Source organism: Nycticebus coucang, chromosome 11 (assembly GCF_027406575.1).
Source record: "Nycticebus coucang isolate mNycCou1 chromosome 11, mNycCou1.pri, whole genome shotgun sequence".
Lineage (NCBI taxonomy): Eukaryota > Metazoa > Chordata > Mammalia > Primates > Lorisidae > Nycticebus > Nycticebus coucang.
The window spans coordinates 11936486-11955220 of record NC_069790.1 but is presented as its reverse complement, the minus strand read 5'-3'; the positions used below and the strand labels follow the sequence as shown (position 1 = coordinate 11955220).

At 43.7% G+C, this 18735-nt stretch overlaps 1 protein-coding gene across 6 annotated transcripts in view; it reads left to right on the top strand.

Annotated features, from left to right (window-relative positions):
• Positions 1-18500, top strand: part of BLVRA (biliverdin reductase A) — a 44812-nt gene extending 26312 nt beyond the window's left edge. For all 6 annotated transcript variants that reach the window (XM_053553435.1, XM_053553431.1, XM_053553434.1 and 3 more), the window contains 5 exons: positions 730-849; positions 3265-3362; positions 13341-13448; positions 15932-16103; positions 18138-18500. In XM_053553435.1, the coding sequence (XP_053409410.1) occupies positions 730-849; positions 3265-3362; positions 13341-13448; positions 15932-16103; positions 18138-18396 (757 nt within the window). In that variant the 3' untranslated portion in view covers positions 18397-18500. The remainder of the gene's footprint in view (positions 1-729; positions 850-3264; positions 3363-13340; positions 13449-15931; positions 16104-18137) is intronic.
• The last annotated feature ends 235 nt before the right edge of the window (positions 18501-18735 follow it).

Genomic DNA, 18735 nt, shown 5'->3' with positions numbered 1-18735 from the left:
CTGCAAGCTGGCCGAGGGCCTCCTGCCTCCTGCCTGCTGGCTGTCGCACATTTCTCCATGACAACACCTTTGGAGGACTTCTGTCTTGCCCCAGCCTCTGCACGGGGCCAGCATACAGACTGCCAGCACTATGGCTCTTCTAAAACTGAAGCTCCTCCACACTCTGTAAGTGTCAGAAAGCATGGGGTTACTGTCCTGCCTTGTTGGCCATGGCAGTCACTTCCTCTCCAAGCTTTGTTAGCTCTGCTATAAAGGAGACAGTGACACTTGGCTTCCAGTTGACTGTTACTAGGCCAAGGAGTACATGAGAGAGCCTGGCGTCACATGACACTTCGCTCCCCCCACGTGGTAGTTGTGTTGCATTTAGATCATGATTTGGCCAAGTGTTTGGAACTGGAAGTCACCATAGAGATCACTTACCATGAGATAAAAGCAGATCGATCTTTGCATTTTAGAGATGAAGTAATTTGTAGACTCTCCAGGGCATACACGCTTCTAGTGGTAGTGTTGACTCTGGGTGCCAGGTCCCCTGACTTCAACCTTGAGGCTGTTTTTCTCAGTACACAATGGAAAATAGTCTGGAATTGGGAGGTAGGAAATCATTTTCTTCATTTCCAAAAGCTGATCACAAGGACATTTTGGGGAGGAGGAGAGAAGGATGGCACTCATTTATTCTGAGCCAATATTCTGCCTATGTTTGAGTTCCATTTCTCTGTTTTTCTGAAACAGACGAGAGCTTGGGAGCATTGATGGAATCCAGCAGATTTCTTTGGAAGATGCTCTTTCCAGCCAAGAGGTTGAGGTCGCCTATATCTGCAGTGAAAGTTCCAGCCACGAGGACTACATCAGGTGGGTTTTCAGTGCACAGGGCTGAAAACAGGTGACTGAGTGAAACCCTGCAAAGAGAGAGGTCTGAGTGGTCGGTGGGGAAAATGACAGTTATTCTTTGACCAATCACGGAAACATCAAAAATGTTTTAAAAAACTGGAAACTCTTTTGTTGGTTATAAATATATAAGGAAGGCTGGGCACAATGGCACATGTCTGTAATCCTAGTACTCTGGGAAGCTGAGGCAGGTGGATTGCCTGAGCTAAAGGGTTTGAAACCAGCCTGAACCAGAGCAAGACCTCTTCTAAAAATAGCTGGGCATTGTGGCGGGCGCCTGTAGTCCCAGCTACTTGGGAGGCTGAGACAAGAGAATCACATAAGCCCAAGAGTTTGAAGTTGCTGTGAGCTGTGATGCCACAGCACTTTACCTAGGGCAACAAAGTAAAACTGTCTCAAAAAAAAAAGTATAAGGAAATAAAAAATAATGAAACTAATATTTAGGGCAGTGCCTGTGGCTCAAAGGAGTAGGGCACTGGCCCCATATGCTGGCGGTGGTGGGTTCAAACCCAGCTCTGGCCAAAACTACAAAAAAAAGAAATAATAAAATAGTAAATTGTGGTTTAAAAAAAAAACTAATATTTACTTAGTATGCTGTGATTTGAAACATTAAAAATTAAGTACAGAGTGGGCATAAAGTTCATGTGCAATTTAAAATAATTTAACAGGCTAGGCACGTGTAGCTCAGTTTTAGGGCACCGGCCACATGCCGGTCCAGGGCTAGTGAGTTCAAACCGAGGCCTGCTAAATAAACAAACAAACAAAAAAAAGAAATAGCTGGGCATTGTAGCGGATACCTGTAGTCCCAACTACGAGGGAGTCTGAAGCAAGAGAATCACTTGAGCCCAAGAGCGGAGGTTTCTGTGAGCGATGTCGCCATGGCACTCTACCGAGGGGGACAAAATGACACTCTGTCTCAATAAATTAATTATAGCTGTCATTAATTAATTAAATAATTTAACATAGTAAGTTGCACATGAACTTTATGTCCACTCTGTATTTTATCCTTTGTGAAAAACCCACCAGAATAGTCTTGAACCATGCTTTCCTCCTCCCCATCCAACAGCCCTGGATATGGGGCCAGCATCCTGGGTGAATTGTCACACTCCTTTCTAAGTTTGGATCAGCTGCCAACATTTTATCCTTTGTACTTACAACGTCGTGGAACGTCTCTGAGAGTTCCTTTAATATGAAGTGCTTTTGCCGTAAGGAAAGTGAGTTAGGAAATAGTGGTAGAATTGAGGAAGGAAATGACATCTTTTCTAGAGATGGAGAAGTGAGATGTCCCCCTTCCCCACCTTGTGGCTGCAAAGCCTGGAGCTCTTGAAGTATTTGGCAGGGGGAGGGGCCCTGGCAACCAGTAGAGAAATGCCAGCTGCCTCCCTGAACCTCAGCTTTCCTCTAAGTCCTGATATTAAACTACAGCTGCTGTCACAAGGCTGTTCCCCAGGGCTAAGGTGCTCCTTCATCGCTCTAGTTCTGGAGTGGACGAAAACACCTTTCCTTGGGTCCCTTTAACCTTCTCTCACCAGAATGTATTTCCTTAAAAAAGTATGATCATGTAAATAAATGTTTGTGCCCTGGTGTGTAGAGAATTAAATCCAAACTCCTGAGCACAGCAGTTTTAGGTCTTTCACAGTCAAGCCCCCAGCTACTTTTTCTACCTTGTTTCCCTCAACTTCTTATAGCTCACTTTCCTGCATCAAAATTGGCAAGTGGACAAAGCCCCACAAAATGCCCAAGCCCTGGGTGGTGCCTGTAGCTCAAAGGAGTAGAGTGCCAGCCCCATATACCGGAGGTGACGGGTTCAAATCCAGCCCCACTCCCCCCCCTCCAAAAAAATGCCCAAGCCCTTACCTGTAGTGTTCAAAGTGAAATACATCATCACATTGCAACTGGAAAGCACCTACTTACACTTCAAGACCCAATTCATACGTCCTTAGTGAAATCTTTTCAGACTGCTTCAAGCAGAGCTAGCTGCCATGGGTTTTGTAGTCTTTGCTTATAGCTGTCATGTTGTAATAGCTAAGTGGGCGCCTGTGGTCTCTACTGGGGAAGCAGAGGCAGGAGAATCACTTGAGCCCAGGAGTTGGAGGTTGCTGTGAGCTGTGATGCCACGGCACTCTACCCAGGACAACAGCTTGAGGCTCTGTCTCAGGGGGAAAAATAGTCATTTTGTCTCAGAGCAATAGAAAATAATGTAGAAACAATTTTTTCTCCGTGTCTTTTGGCACCGACTCTTAACCCCATTCTTGATACATTCAAACCCAGAGACACTTGTGCATTTATACGGGTGGCATTTTGTTTGCTGTCATGCAGAGCATTTTAGCGAAGTTTAATTGAAATGTTCATTCCCTGTTTTTATCTTTTTTACCAAAGGCAGTTCCTTAATGCCGGCAAGCATGTCCTTGTGGAATACCCCATGACACTGTCCTCAGCAGCAGCTCGAGAGCTGTGGGAGCTAGCTGAGCAGAAAGGTGAAGTACACGCTGTCTGGGACACAGACCTTCTTACTAAGAGTTTCTGCCTTCCAGGGTTCTGTGCTACTGTCTTTATGCCTTTAGAACTAAACCTCATCTCAGATGTATTGCCATCCTCACCCCTCATTGTAGGCATACACAGGGAGGTATGTGGAGGACAGAGAGATGGAGGGGGGTGGCGGGAAGAGCAGGCATTTACAGACTTATAGTCAAGATAATGAGCTTCTTTTACTCTACTGAAAAAATATGAATTAGCTTCCACCTGTGCTTGTGTCGTTACATTATTTTGATCTTATACTTACATTTGGAAATTATACTTCCATTGCTAGTGAAAAGATCTAAATGAAAGAAATTGTCTTACATGCATACTTTGTAGTTTTTGTTGTTTCTCAAGTGCAACAACCATTTTTAAAATACTTTGTATATTCTAGGAACTTGGAAACTGTACTGAGCACTTCATATGTTACTTTGCTTAATTTTCTTTTTTTATTATATCTATATTTTTTTACATATATATGGGTTTATTAGTTTCTACTTTTGCCTTCACAGAATTAAAAAGGCTTAAAATTTAATAACAATAACAATGTTTAAGATAAGGATTAGAAACAAAAACCTCGTAAAGAACGAACGACAGGGTGGTACCTATGGCTCAGTGAGTGGGGCGCCGGCCCCATGTGCCGAGGGTGGCGGGTTCGAATCCAGCCCTGGCCAAACTGCAACAAAAAAATAGCCGGGTGTTGTGGCGGTCGCCTGTAGTCCCAGCTGCTTGGGAGGCTGAGGCAAGAGAATCGCGTAAGCCCAAGAGTTAGAGGTTGCTGTGAGCCGTGTGAAGTCATGGCACTCTACCTGAGGGCGGTACAGTGAGACTCTGTCTCTACAAAAAAAAAAAAAAAAAGAATGAACGACATTAAATACTTTCAGAAAAGAAATCAGACAATTGCTGCATCGAAATATTAAGTAATAATAATAATACAAAGAAAGTAACATTCATTCTATAATAGACATACTCTTATCTGACAATGTGAATGTTACTTTGCTTAATTTTCTAGAAACCCTTAGAGAGAGATACTTTTTTCTAGCTTACTTATAGAAAGCCATGGCTCAAAGAAGTAAAGTAATTTATGTCTGGGCACAAAACTAATAAAATGACTACTAAGTGGGAGGTAAAGATTTGAATCAAATCCTGTTGGACTTTGAAGTTCATATTTGTTCCCCTAAGCCACACTGAGCTTTTAATGTTTGTTTTGTTTTGTTTCCTCTTGCCTCAGCCTCCTAAGTAGCTGGGACTACAGGCGCCTGCCACACCACCAAGCTATTTTTTTGTTGTAGTTGTCACTGTTGTTTGGCAGGCGCGGGCCAGGTTCGAACCTCCCAGCGGCACCCTAGCCGCTGAACTACAGGCACCGAGCCGGTTTTGATGTTTTTACAGTACCTGGACAAGCCTCTCTATGTAGTCAGTAAGAATTAACTAGAATGTTTAGAGATTAGGAGAATTTGTTAAATGAAGTTTAAATCATAAACTTTAATGTTTCAACATTTGTTGTTGAAAGTGTGTAATACATGGGCTTGGCTCCTGTAGCTCAGTGGTTAGGGTGCCGGCCACATACACCAAAGCAGGCAGGTTCAAACCTGGCCTGGGCCTGCTAAGCAACAATGACAACTGCAACAAAAAAAATAGCCAGGTGTTGTAGCAGGCTCCTATAATCCTACCTACTTGGGAGGGTGAGGCAAGAAAATTGCTTAAGCCCAAGAGTTTGAGGTTGCTGTGAGCTGTGACACTATGGCACTCTGCCCAGGGCAACAAAGTGAGACTCTGTCTCAAAAAAAAGGAAGTCTGTAATATATGAACGAAGTATGGTGAACAATTATAATGAAAATCACCAAAGAAAGCATCTTTTGTTTACCACTGTAGGATGATTATACTTTATTGAAATTCTTGAAATTCTTGTCTTTCTCTAACATTGGGCTGTGCTCCTGGAGGTCATGGTCCATCTTTCACCTCTATTACCCCAGCAGCTAAACTCTACCTGGAACTTAATAGCCCTTCAGTAGATGTTTGTTTAATGACTAGATGGATAAATGAATTCAGAAGTAAATGAAGAAATCAGGGAGCTTTGGGGCCTGTAGCAGACTGTATAGCCTATGGCTAGGAGTGAGAGTTATAAGAAACACCCTGTATAGCTCAATAATGAAACACCTTGGTGAAAAGGGCATGGGGAGGGATTTAGCTCTCTCAACAACCATGAGAGCTCACGAGAAGAGAGCATTAGTGAATTGGCAGTCTCTTATCCCCTGTAGTGTCAAGAGTCCCGAAATCAGCTCTATATTAGGCTGGAGGAGAAGGCAGTCGGGAGCGTATCAGCGTATCACAGACCCACTCACTCTGTCTGACTCTGTCGCTTCTCCTGCTTGCAGAACTCCAGAACTCCAGTCTCTCCCCTGAAGATTACTAAGCTCTGCTATAGACTGCTAAAGATCTATTCTTCTAAGACTGCTTTGTTCCCTCAAAAACTGTTTATCTATCTATCTCCCTTCTGCTGAAGCAAATAGCCCACAGGCACCTAAGAGCAATTGTTCCTGAGCGAGATAACAGCATAGTGGTCCCTGTCCGGAACATAGCTAGATAAGCTGGGGGCCAGAGACCCAGCCAGTCCCGGGCCCTGACAAGTGGCGACCACGAAGGACCCTGACAGGAGCCATAACCTTTTATATTATTTTTCATGGCACAGATGTCCATGGAGAAAGTACAAGATACCAAAGTGTGCTTCCATATATCTTTTGATAATTTCAAAGGGAAGAAATTGTACTTTTATAATGAAGAGTTCTGCTATCAACATTCTAAGCAAATCATTACTAATATGAGTCAGTCTGACATCAAGAGCCATCTGGTTTGATGTACACAACACAGCATTACCCAGGAAGTGTTCTTGCTAAATGTTTACCTTAACGTAACTAAGATTTAAACTGAACTTTGAATTCACAGGAAGTACAGAGAGAGAAGAGCAAGTTAAATGACATCATAAAAATATGGAGCAAACAGGAATGTGGAACACTCAACAAGATAACAGGCTAAGTTTCTTCAAAAAGATAATCCCCTAATCTACATATGTAGTAACTTTCTTCCCCAAAATACAATATTGAAACGGTTGGGAGGAGAGTAACTTTACACTGAAGGAGCCAGACGACAAACATTTCAGCGAGAAGATCAAGGTCAACATCAGTAGTAATAATCATGTTAACAGCGTGTACTATTGATATGATGAAATGAGAATGGGCCTTCTGTAGCCTTCCTCCCCCAAACACATAACCCTGGTCTAATCATGACAAGTACATGAGACAAATCCTAGTTGAGATATTCTTCCAAATGCCTTACCAATAATCACCAGAACTATCAAGATCATTAAAAACAAGGAAAATCTGAGAAATTTTCTAAGCCCGAGAAGAACTTGAGACATGCAGAAGTGTAATTTACTAATATTAATGTATTCCAGATGGGATTCTAACACAGAAAAGGCACAGTAGGTAAAAACTAAAGAAATCTTAATGAAGTATGGACTTTTGTTACCTTATTAATAAACGAGACCAAAATGGTCTGCCTCAGGAGGCTGAGGCAAGAGAATTGCTTAAGCCCAGGAGTTGGAGGTTGCTGTGAGCTATGACGCCATGGCACTCTACCAAGGGTGACAAAGTGAGACTCTTATCTCCAAAAAAAAAGAAGCGGCCTCAGGCCCCTTTTCCTCCAAGGAGACACTGACTTAATAATATATTAACCAAATTGCCTTTATGAGAACTTCAGAAATCAGTTAAGAGGTTGTAGCACCCCAGGTTGAACACAAAACAAACAAAAAAAAGCCACATTAAAGTGAACAAGAAAATGTTTTGCACAGCCTGCCATATCCCCAGCAAAATGCAAAGTGACTGGGAGAAAACAACCTCTGACTTCTTCAGGTGGCAAAGAGAAAAGTATAGGAGCATCTAACATTCTGGCTTTTCAAGGAACTGCCTGAGAGACTGGTCTCTGTCTTGCCTGACTCAGGGTACTAAATGGAATAGCAATACACTTCGGGGGTCAGGTTGGAGCCTCTGAAAACAAAGTTGAGGGTTGCAGCTTGCTATAGCACCAGAGAGTATAAAACTGCAAACAGAGGGAAGAGCAGCAAGAGATGATGGGCCCTTGAGAAAGGGAGAAATTTCTTTACCTGGGAAGTTATACTCAGAAGGCCAGAAAAGATGCATCCCCAGAAAAGGCTTGAAAGACCTCCAGAATCGGGCCAGCATGGTGGCTCACACCTGTAATCTAACACCCCGGGGGGCCGAGGTGGGTGGATTGTCTGAGCTCACAAGTTAGAGACCAGCCTGAGCAAAAAGTGAGACCCCCCATCTCTACTAAAAATGGAAAAACTGAGGCAAGAGGATCACTTGAGCCCAAGAGTTGGATTGGAGGTTGCTGTGAGCTATGACTGCACAGCACTCTACCCAGGGTGATAGCTTGAGATTCTGTCTCAAAAAAGAAAAAAAAAGACCTTTTTTTGGTGATTGACAAAGGTCTTCCACTGTATTAATCTAGGTCACAAAGCCTGGGAGAGAAAGCTGTTTTTTTCAAATGTCCAAATCTCAACAAGTGATCACAAGGTATACAAAGAAATGGAGAAGTGTGGCTCAGTGAAAGGGACAAAATGCCCAGAAATGAGCCTTACCAAAAAAAGTGGAGATTCTGGGGTGGCGCCTGTGGCTCAAGGGAGTGGGGCATTGGCCCCATGTGCCATAGGTGGCAGGTTCAAACCCAGCCCCGGCCAAAAACTGCAAAAAAAAAAAAGTGGAGATTCTGTAGACAAAGAATTGAAAATAACTGTCTAAAAGATGCTCAGTCAGCTAAAAGAACACAGATAACTAAGCAAAAGGCAAATGATAATATGTGAACAAAATGACAGTATCACCAGAGAGGTAAGCTATTAAGAATAACCAAACAGATTCAGAAGCTAAAAATACAATAACTAAATTGAAAAATTGGGTAGAGGAATACAGCAGCAGACTTCATCAGCAAACTTAAAGACAGATTATTCAAAATTGAGTTAGAACCAAAAGAAAAATGAATGAAGGAAAGTGAAGACAGGACACTACCAAAAAGATGAGTGTATGCAGTTGGGAGTCCCAGGAGGACAGAGGACTATAATATAGCCTTTTGAAGAAGTAATGGCTGAAAACTTTCCAAATTTGAGGAAGAAAATGGACATGCAAATTCAAGAAGTTCAACAAACTCCAACTAGGGTACCTCTAAGGAGACCCACACCAAGACCTATTTTAGTCACTGTCAAAAGTGACAGAGACCAGAATCTTGAAAGCAGCAGGAGTGTCTCATTAGAGGCAGGGTGCAGTGAGTCACGCCTGTAATCCTAGCTCTTGGGGAGGCCAAGGTGGGTGGATTGCTTGAGCTCAGGAGTTCAAGACCAGCCTGAGCAAGAGGGAAACCCTGTCTCTACTAAAAATAGAAAAACTAGCAAGTCGTAGGGGCACACGTCTGTAGTTTCAGCTACTCCAGAGGCTGAGGCAAGAGAATTGCTCAAGCCCAAGAGTTTGAGGTTGCTGTGAGCTACATTAACACCACAGCACTCTACCCAAGATGACAGAGTGAGACTCTGTCTAAAAAAAAAAAAAAAGAAAGAAAAGTGTCTCATTACATAAAAGAGAGCCTCCTATAAGATTATCAATGGATCGGGCAGTGCCTATGGCTCGGTGGGTAGGGCGCCGGCCCCAGATACCGAGGGTGGCGGGTTCAAACCTGGCCCCGGCCAAACTGCAACAAAAAAGTAGCCCGGCATTGTGGTGGGCGCCTGTAGTCCCAGCTACTCAGGAGGCTGAGGCAAGAGAATCACCTAAGCCCAGGAACTGGAGGTTGCTGTGAGCTGTGATGCAATGGCACTCTACCAAGGGTGACAAAGTGAGACTCTGTCTCTAAAAAAAAACACACACACAAAAAAAAGATTATCATTGGATCAAATTGGGACAAGGTGGACAAAAAAAGAAAAGATCTTCTTTTTTTTTTTTTAAAGATTAGCAGTGGGGGCGGCGCCTGTGGCTCAGTGAGTAGGGCGCCGGCCCCATATGCTGAGAGTGGCGGGTTCAAACCCAGCCCCGGCCAAACTGCAACAACAACAACAAAAAAAAAAAATAGCCAGGCGTTGTGGCGGGCGCCTGTAGTCCCAGCTGCTTGGGAGGCTGAGGCAAGAGAATCGCGTAAGCCCAAGAGTTAGAGGTTGCTGTGAGCCGTGTGACGCCATGGCACTCTGCCCGAGGGCGGTACAATGAGACTCTGTCTCTACAAAAAAAAAAAAAGTTCTAAAGATTAGCAGTGGATTTCTCAGTGGAAGCCATACAGACCAAAGGGAAGTGGAATGATAATATTCAAAGTCCTCAAAGAAAACACTAACCAGAAATGTTATATCCAGCAAAGTGGTCTTAAAAAATGGAGAAGGGCCAGGCAAGGTACCTTACACATGTAATCCCAGCAGGGAGGCCGAGGTGAGGGGATTGCTTGAGCTCAGGAGTTCGAGACCAGCCTGAGCAAGAGTGAGATCCTGTCTCTAAAAAATAGCCAGGCATTGTGGTGGGTGCCTATAGTCCCAGTTACTCGGGAGGCTGAGGCAAGAGAATCACTTGAGCCCAAGAGTTTGAGGTTGCTGTGAGCTATGACACCACAGCACTCTACCCAGGGCCACAGAGTAAGACTCTGTCTCTAAAATAAAATAAAATAAAATAAAAAGATCATTAATGAAGCTGGCTACACTAAACAATGGATGTTCAATATAGACAATACAGCTTTCTGTTGGAAAAAGATGCCGTCTAGGACTTTCATGGCTAGAGAGAAGTCACCACCTGACCTCAAAGCTTCAAAGGACAGGCTGACACTCTTGTTAGGGCTAATGCAGCTGCTAACTTTAAGTTGAAGCCATTGCTCATTGCCATTCTGCAAATCCTAGCGTCCTTAGGAATTAAGCTAGTTCTGCGCTGCCTATACCCTAGAAATGGAAGTACTAACTCTGGGTAACAGGCACATCTATTTATAACTTAGTTCACTAGATATTTTAAGTCCACTGTTGAGACCTACTGCTTAGGAAAAAAGTTTCCTTTCAAAATATTATGTTATTGACAATGCACCTGGTTACCCATGAGCTCCAATGGAGATATACAAGGAAATGAATGTTGTTTTCATGCCTAGTAACGTAATATCCAGTCTGCAGCCCATGAACCCAGGGGTAATTTGAACTTTCAAGTCTTATTATTTAAGAAATATGCTTCATAAGACTGCAACTGCCATAATAAGTAATTTTTCTGATTGATCTGGACAAAATCAATTGAAAACCTGGAGAGGATTCATCATTCTAGATGCTATTGAGAATATTTGTGATTCATGGGAGAAGGCAAAAATATCAACCTTAACAGGAGTTTGGAAGAAGTTGATTCCAGCCCTCACAAATGACTATGAGAGGATCAAGACTTCAGTGGAAGAAAGTTACTACAGATGTGGTGGAAATAACAGGGGAACTAGAATTAAAAATGGAGTCTGATGGTGTAAGTGAATTGCTGCAATCTCATGATCAAACTTGAGTGAATGAGGAGTTGCTTCTGATGCATGATCAGAAAAAGCAGTTTCCTGAGGTCGAATCTACTGGTGAAGATGCTGTGAACATTGTTGAAATGACAACAGAGAATATAGAATAGTCTGTAAACGTAGTGACTAAAGCAGTGGCAGGGTTTAAGAGGATTGGATTTCAAAAGCTCTGATTTTTTTTTTTTTTTTTTTTTTTAGAGACAGAGTCTTACTCTGTTGCCCTGGGTTAAGTGTTGTAGCGTCATAGCTCACAGCAACCTCAGACTCTTGAGCTTGAGCAATCCTCTTGCCTTAGCCTCCTGAGTCACTGGATCTATAGGCACCCACCACAACACCTGTCTGGAGTTTTTTGTTCGTTTATTTTCTATTTTTAGTAGAGATGGGATCTCACTCTTGTTCAGGCTGGTTTCAAACTCCTGAGATCAAGCCATCCACCTACTTCAGCCTCCCAGAATGCTAGGATTACAGGTGTGAGCCACCGTGTCTTAACTTTTGAGAGAAGTTCTGTTGTGTGTAAAATGCTATCAAACAGCTTCAAGTGCTTCAGAAAATTTTTTAGTAAAAGGGAGTCACTCAGTGCAGCAGACTTCATTGTTGCCTCATTTTACGGAATTGCCACAGCCACTCCAGTCTGTACCAACTACCACCCTGATCAGTCAGTAGCCATCAACACAGAAGCAGGGTCCAGCAAAACAATTATGTGACTTGTTGGAGGCTCAGATGATCGTTAGCATTTGTAGCAATGAAGTATTTTTTAGTTAAGGTGTGTACTGTGGATTTGTTATACGTAATTCTTTTTTTTTTTTTTTTTTTGAGACAGTCTTACTACGTTGCCCTTGGTAGAGTGCCGTGGAGTCACATCTCATAGCAACCTCAAACTCGTGGGCTTAAGCGAATCTCTTGCTCAGCTTCCCAAGTGGCTGGGCCTACAGGTGCCCACTACAATGCCCGACTATTTGTTGTTGTTGTTGTTGTCATTGTTGCTTAGCAGGCCCCAGCCGACTTCAAACCCACCAGCCCAATGTATGTGGCCTGCGCCCTAACCACTGAGCTATGATGGATGCTGAGCCTGTTGTACATACATGATTCTATTGCACACATAACTGACAACAGAATAGTATAAACATAACTTGTACATGTGCTTGGAAACCAAAAACCTTGGGTGTCTTGCTTATTTGCTTAGGTTTAGAATCATATCCACAATATCTTTGAAGAATGTGTGTAACTACATACAACCATCAAAATCTGGGAATTAACATTGACGTAGGACTACAGTCTAATCTTTAAACCCCTTTCAAATTTCAGCAGTTGTCCCAATAGCATTCTTTTTTTTTTTTTTTTTAAGACAGAGTTTCACTATATTCCTCAGGCTAGAGTGCCATGGTAGTATCATAATAGCTCACATCAAACTTAAACTTTTAGGTTCAAGCGATCATCCCTAGAAGCTGCGACTAAAGGCAAGTGCCAATATGCCTGGCTAATTTTTCTATTTTTGTAGAGATGAGGTCTCCCTCTTGCTCAGGCTGGTCTTGAACTCCTGAGCTCAAGTGATCCTCCTGCCTTAGCCTCCCAGAGTGCTAGGATTACAGGTTCATGCCACTGCGCCCAGCCCCTAGAATTCAAAATTTTAGTTATGAACATTAAGGTCTTTTTCTTTCCTCCAAACTACATTTTTTTTTTTTTTATAGAGACAGAGTCTCACTTTACCGCCCTTGGTAGAGTGCCATGGCGTCACACGGCTCACAGCAACCTCTAACTCTTGGGCTTACGCGATTCTCTTGCATCAGCCTCCCGAGCAGCTGGGACTACAGGCGCCCGCCACAACGCCCGGCTATTTTTTTTTGTTGTTGCAGTTCGGCCGGGGCTGGGTTTGAACCCGCCACCCTCGGCATATGAGGCCAGCGCCCTACTCACTGAGCCACAGGCACTGCCCCAAACTAGATTTTTTAAAAACTCATTAGGTTCTTTCAATTCTTTGAATAAGGAATAATTTTAGCTTTCCTCCTTCAGTTCTTACAATTGCTTTTCTACTCTGAATTTCTTAGATTTTCATGCCCCTCTATCTACTTCCTGTCTAGAACAGACGCTGTCCCTCTGCTGCTCTCAGACACTGTCCTGATCGTGTCTTGCCTTTGGAGACAGGTGGATACCACCTGCTTTCTTAGAGGTTTATTTCTCTTGCAAGCTTAGAAGTGACGCTACCCTCAGCTAGGATATGAGGTGTAGTGGAGTCATCCTGGCCATGTGCCCAGGGTGGTCTGAGTCCCTTGGGTCCTACTGGCAGAAAACAGACACAGACTCCAGGATACACACCTAGACACATTGATTATTTTAATTTCATTTTTTATTCCATTTTGTCATGACAGGAAAAGTCTTGCATGAGGAACATGTTGAACTCCTGATGGAGGAATTTGCATTCCTGAAAAAAGAAGTGGTGGGAAAAGACCTACTGAAAGGGTCACTTCTCTTCACAGGTCAGTTTCAGACCCGATCACAGGTCACAGGTGAGGTCGGAAGGCCAGCCGGGTTCTTTCCCCTCTTGTCTAGGATGGGAACTTAATGTTAGTTCTTGTGAAAGACTCTGACTCAAGGCGAATTTAATTTTCTCAGGCTCCCATGAACAATAAAGATAACTATTTTTATTCTTCCTCAAATGAAATTTCTCTGATGGGCTTTGTGTAACAGTGTGTTAGAATTCTCAAGTATAGACTCAGCACTTGTAGCTCAGTGGCTAGGACGCCAGCCACATACACTGGAACTGACAGATTCGAATCCAGACTGGACCTGCCAAACAACGACAGCTACAACCAAAAAATAGTTGGGCGTGGTAGCCAGCACCTATAGTCCCAAGCACTTGGAAGTCTAAGGCAAGAGAACTACTTAAGCCCAAGAGTTTGAGATTGCTGTGAGTTGTGACACCACAGCACTCTACTGAGGATGACATAGTGAGACTCTGTCTCAAAAAAAAAAAAAAAAAAAAACTCTTTATGCTTCAGTCCCAATCTTGTAACTAAGTGGAGATTTTTCTTCTGCTGGAAGGGACCAGGAGATGCTCAGAGAGAAGAACATTTTTATACCTCAAAATAGAATATGCTCCTATGTTCCTCTAGCAAATTACAAGGACATTGGCTGGAGCCACAGGATTTGATACACTGTGTATATGGCTATTTACTTAATGTTGGTCATTCTTAGAGCAACCTCTTTAGCAACAGGAAATTGAATTAAGGCATGCTAGAGCCTTCTGCTCTCGCAGTCACCTTTGTTTTTTGTTTTCTGTGTTTTTCTTTTTTTTTTGAGATAAAGTCTTACTCTTGTTTCCCAAGCTAGCAAGCCATGGCATCGTCATAGTTCACAGCAACCTCAACCTCCTCGGTTCAAGTGATCCTCTTGCCTCAGCCTTCCAAGTAGCTGGGACTATAGGCACCCACCTATATGACTCCCATTTTTAGTAGAGTCAGGGTCTCACAATTGCTCAGGCTGGTCTTGAACTCCTGAGTTCAAGCAATCTGCCCACCTCAGCCTTCCAGAGTGCTAGAATTATAGGTGTGAGCTGCCATGCTGGCTCGTCCCTGGGATATCAGACCCACCTTTCCTGAGGGCTTTCATTACAGAAAGGAAACCCTGGTGTGACCTGGCATTGCTGAGTGCTAAAACCACTCATCTCTTTAGGAGTTGCCAGAGAATACAGTACAACCTCATTTCAAAACCTGCCTTATCCTTGAAAATGATAATAATGAGAGTTATGTCAACAAATCATAACCCTTAATTTCTATAAGAAACTGTACTGTGGATGTGATAAGCACTTTTCATCTTAATTCATATCACAGTCCTATTTATTACCCCCATTATACAGCTAAGGAAACCAAAGCTCAGAGAGGTGAATAGCTTTACAACGTTCACCCACCAGTCGTGTGATACAACCAGATTGGAGCTCAGGTCTCTATGTGGCTCGAACTTTTGGTGGCTGCTTATTATCTGTCCAAAGAGCCAGAGCAAACAGTAACCAGCTCTTCTTTCTTTTGTTAAGTTGGATACTTAGGTCCTAATGCTTTCAACCCACGTTATCTATGAAATTTCTAAATTTTGTTTGCTTTTATATTTTATGTTTTAAGAACATGGTCAGGGTCAATTATTCATTGTTTTCTGTGAATATCAAAGTCATATGATGTAACAGATATGAACCCTTTCAAATTTAGATTATGTTTGAGAATTGGCCTGTGGACAGAGGGGAACAGTATCTCCCATCCAAGTACTAACCAGGCCTGACCCTGCTTAGCTTCGGAGATCAGACGAGATCGGGCGCGTTCAGGGTGGTATGGCCGTAGACGGGGAACAGTATCTCAATCAAACAGATTCCTCACATAGATACTCTTTTGAGTGTACCTTTTTATACCTGACATTAGGAAGACTAAGAAAACATTTAACACTATCAGTTTCCTTTTTGTGTTTACTGTCCATTTTCTTGATATTGAAATAGCTTAACAGTATCACAGTTTTCTTTGCTACTCTTCACACACATGATATTTATAAGAATTCAGGCTGGAGGGGCTTAAACACCTTGATTCTTCTACTTTTCCCAGATGACTTTAAATCACTAATTGAAGAGGATATATTGGGGGGGGATTTGTCTACATATATCCACATAAACGTATATATTAGAAGCTTGAAACCTTGTTATTATCCTATTTGACTGGATCAATTTCTTTTTCCAGTAGAATGTTTTATTTTACTAACAAAACTGATTAAATAAACAAGAAGAGAGGTGCTTTTATGAAAAAAGTTTAAATTTAGCCACCTTTTATCAGTATTAGTAATCATCTTGCACACACACCTGCCTCCTCCCGTAAGGTGCGGACTTATTGTCCTAGTCACTGGGCCTTCCTCTCCCCACTCCGTCCTGCTCTACACCTGGCGGTCCCCGCTTCCCAGTCCCCACAGCATCTGTGCTTCCCCACAGCTGGCCCATTGGAAGAAGAGCGGTTCGGCTTCCCCGCATTCAGTGGCATCTCTCGCCTGACCTGGCTGGTCTCCCTCTTTGGGGAACTTTCTCTTGTGTCTGCTGCTTTGGAACAGCGAAAGGAAGATCAGTATATGAAGATGACCGCGTGCCTGGAGACAGAGGACAAACGGTAAGTGGTAAGAAGCCATGAGGAAGAGGAAACTTAAGGACATTCTCATGTGTTCTCAAGCGTGAGTCACTCCCAACTCCAGCAGACATGCACGGCCCTGAGATGTCACTTAACACTGCCTCATTTCATCCTCTCAACAACCCTGGGAAGATACGTAATCCCATTTGCCCGTAAGTAAATGGAGGCTTACAGAATGTTTTTTATTTTTGAGACAGGGTCCTTCTGTTACCCAGGCGAGAATCAGCCTATCTCACAGCAACCTCAAACTCCTAGGTTCACGCTGCCTCAGCCTCCTGAGTAGCTGGGACTAGAGGCACCCGCCAACATACCTGGCTAATTTTCTATTTTTAGTAGACACAGTAGTGAGAGTCTCACTCTCACTCAAGTGAGTCTTGAACTCCTGAGCTTAAGGGATCCTCCCCTCTCAGCCTCCCAGAGTGCTAGGATTATGGGTGTGAGCCACCAGACCCAGCCAAGGCTTACAAAATCTAATGAGGTTGCCTAAATCACACAAATAATTAATCTCTGATTTAGTAGTAGATACTGAGTTACCTCTGTGACCTGACTTTTTCCCGGTGTTTTATTGTGAAAATTTCAGACATATGATGAAATGGAAGGAATTTTGTAGTAAACACTCATACATCTGCCACCTGGATCCTGCTGTTAAAATGTACTGTACTAGACGGCGCCTGTGGCTCAGTGAGTAGGGCGCCGGCCCCATATGCCGAGGGTGGTGGGTTCAAACCCAGCCCTGGCCAAACTACAACAGAAAAATAGCTGGGCGTTGTGGCGGGCGCCTGTAGTCCCAGCTGCTCGGGAGGCTGAGGCAAGAGAATCGCCTAAGCCCAAGAGTTAGAGGTTGCTGTGAGCCGTGTGATGCCACGGCACTCTACCCGAGGGCGGTACAGTGAGACTCTGTCTCTACAAAAAAAAAAAAAAAAATGTACTGTACTGTACTCACCACCTGGGCAGATAGGCATCCTCAGTACAAACAGAACTTATGCTTCTGTTTTTCATCTTTATCATCATATCATAACTGTTACCCTGTTCCAAAATATTCTTTTTTTTTTTTTAATTTTTTTTTGTAGAGACAGAGTCTCACTTTACTGCCCTCGGTAGAGTGCCGTGGCGTCACACGGCTCACAGCAACCTCCAGCTCTTGGGCTTATATGATTCTCTTGCCTCAGCCTCCAGAGCAGCTGGGACTACAGGCGCCCGCCACAACACCTGGCTATTTTTTGGTTGCAGTTTGGCGGGTGTTGTGTTTGAACCCGCCACCCTCGGTATATTGGGCCGGCGCCCTACTCACTGAGCCACAGGTGCTGCCCAACCACAGGCGCTGCCTTCCAAAATATTCTAACTGAATTATTTCTTATATCAAGTCTTTTTTTTTTTTTTGAGACAGAGCCTCAAGCTGTTGCCCTGGATAAAGTGCCATCACAGCTCACAGTAATCTCTAACTCCTGGGCTTAAGCAATTCTCTTGCCTCAACCTCCCAAGTAGCTCAGACCACAGGCACCGACCACAACACCCAGCTATTGTTTGGTTGCATTTGTCATTGTTGTTTTGAACCCACCAGCTCTGGTGTATGTGGCTGTCGCCTTAGCGCTTGAGCCACAGGCACCAAGCCATATATCAAGTCTTTTTTAACAAAAGCACATTCAAGGCCGAGTGTGGTGGCTCACACCTATAATCTTAGCACTTTAAGGAGCCAAGGCAGGAGGATCACTGGAGGGACGGGGGCTAGGAATTCAAGACTAGCCTGAGCAATTTTGTGAGAAGACCTTGTCTCACTGCACACCAGTGTGTACCAGTTGAAAATCACTGCTCTGGCAAGATCTATGTGACGCAGGGTGAAAACTCCAGAATAACTAACTAGTCTTCACATAGCAAAAGTCATTGAATGAATTCCCCTGCCTGACGGAGAGATCAGGGTGCCACCCGAGCCACCACATGGAGCGGTGGCAGGGAGGACCAGCCAGCACCCATTTGTGCTCCTCTGTAATCTCTGACATGATTCTTTCATCTTTGCAGTCCACTGACATGGATTGAAGAGAAAGGTCCCGGGTTAAAACGAAACAGATATTTAAGCTTCCATTTCAAATCCGGGGCCCTGGAGAATGTGCCAAATGTCGGAGTCAATAAGAACATTTTCCTGAAAGATCAAAATATATTTGTGCAGAAACTCTTGGGCCAGTTCCCTGAGAAGGAACTGGCTGCTGAAAAGAAACGCATCCTGCACTGCTTGGCGCTTGCGGAAGAAATCCAGAAGTCTTGCTGTGGCGAGAAGTGAGAGAGGGAAGCAGCACGGCCCTCCACGGGAGACCAGAGTTTGGTTTTTACCAAGAGTTGCCCTCTATCTCTGTTCTTACAATTAAACATGTTGGGGAAGCAAGATGAGTTTATTGTTACAAGCTGTGTTGGGGGTACTTGGGGTTGGAGTCCCACAGTGGGTTCCAGGAAGGCGCAGACCTTGGCTGACTCATTTACTGCCCCACAGCCCTGCAATGTGGGTGTTCCCAGGCCTGTCTTCCTTGTGGCTTCACATCACCTGGAAGGTAAATAGCAGAAGCCACCTGTGCTCTGAACCACTACTAAATATTGCCTTCAATTTTACCTTCTCTTACAAACT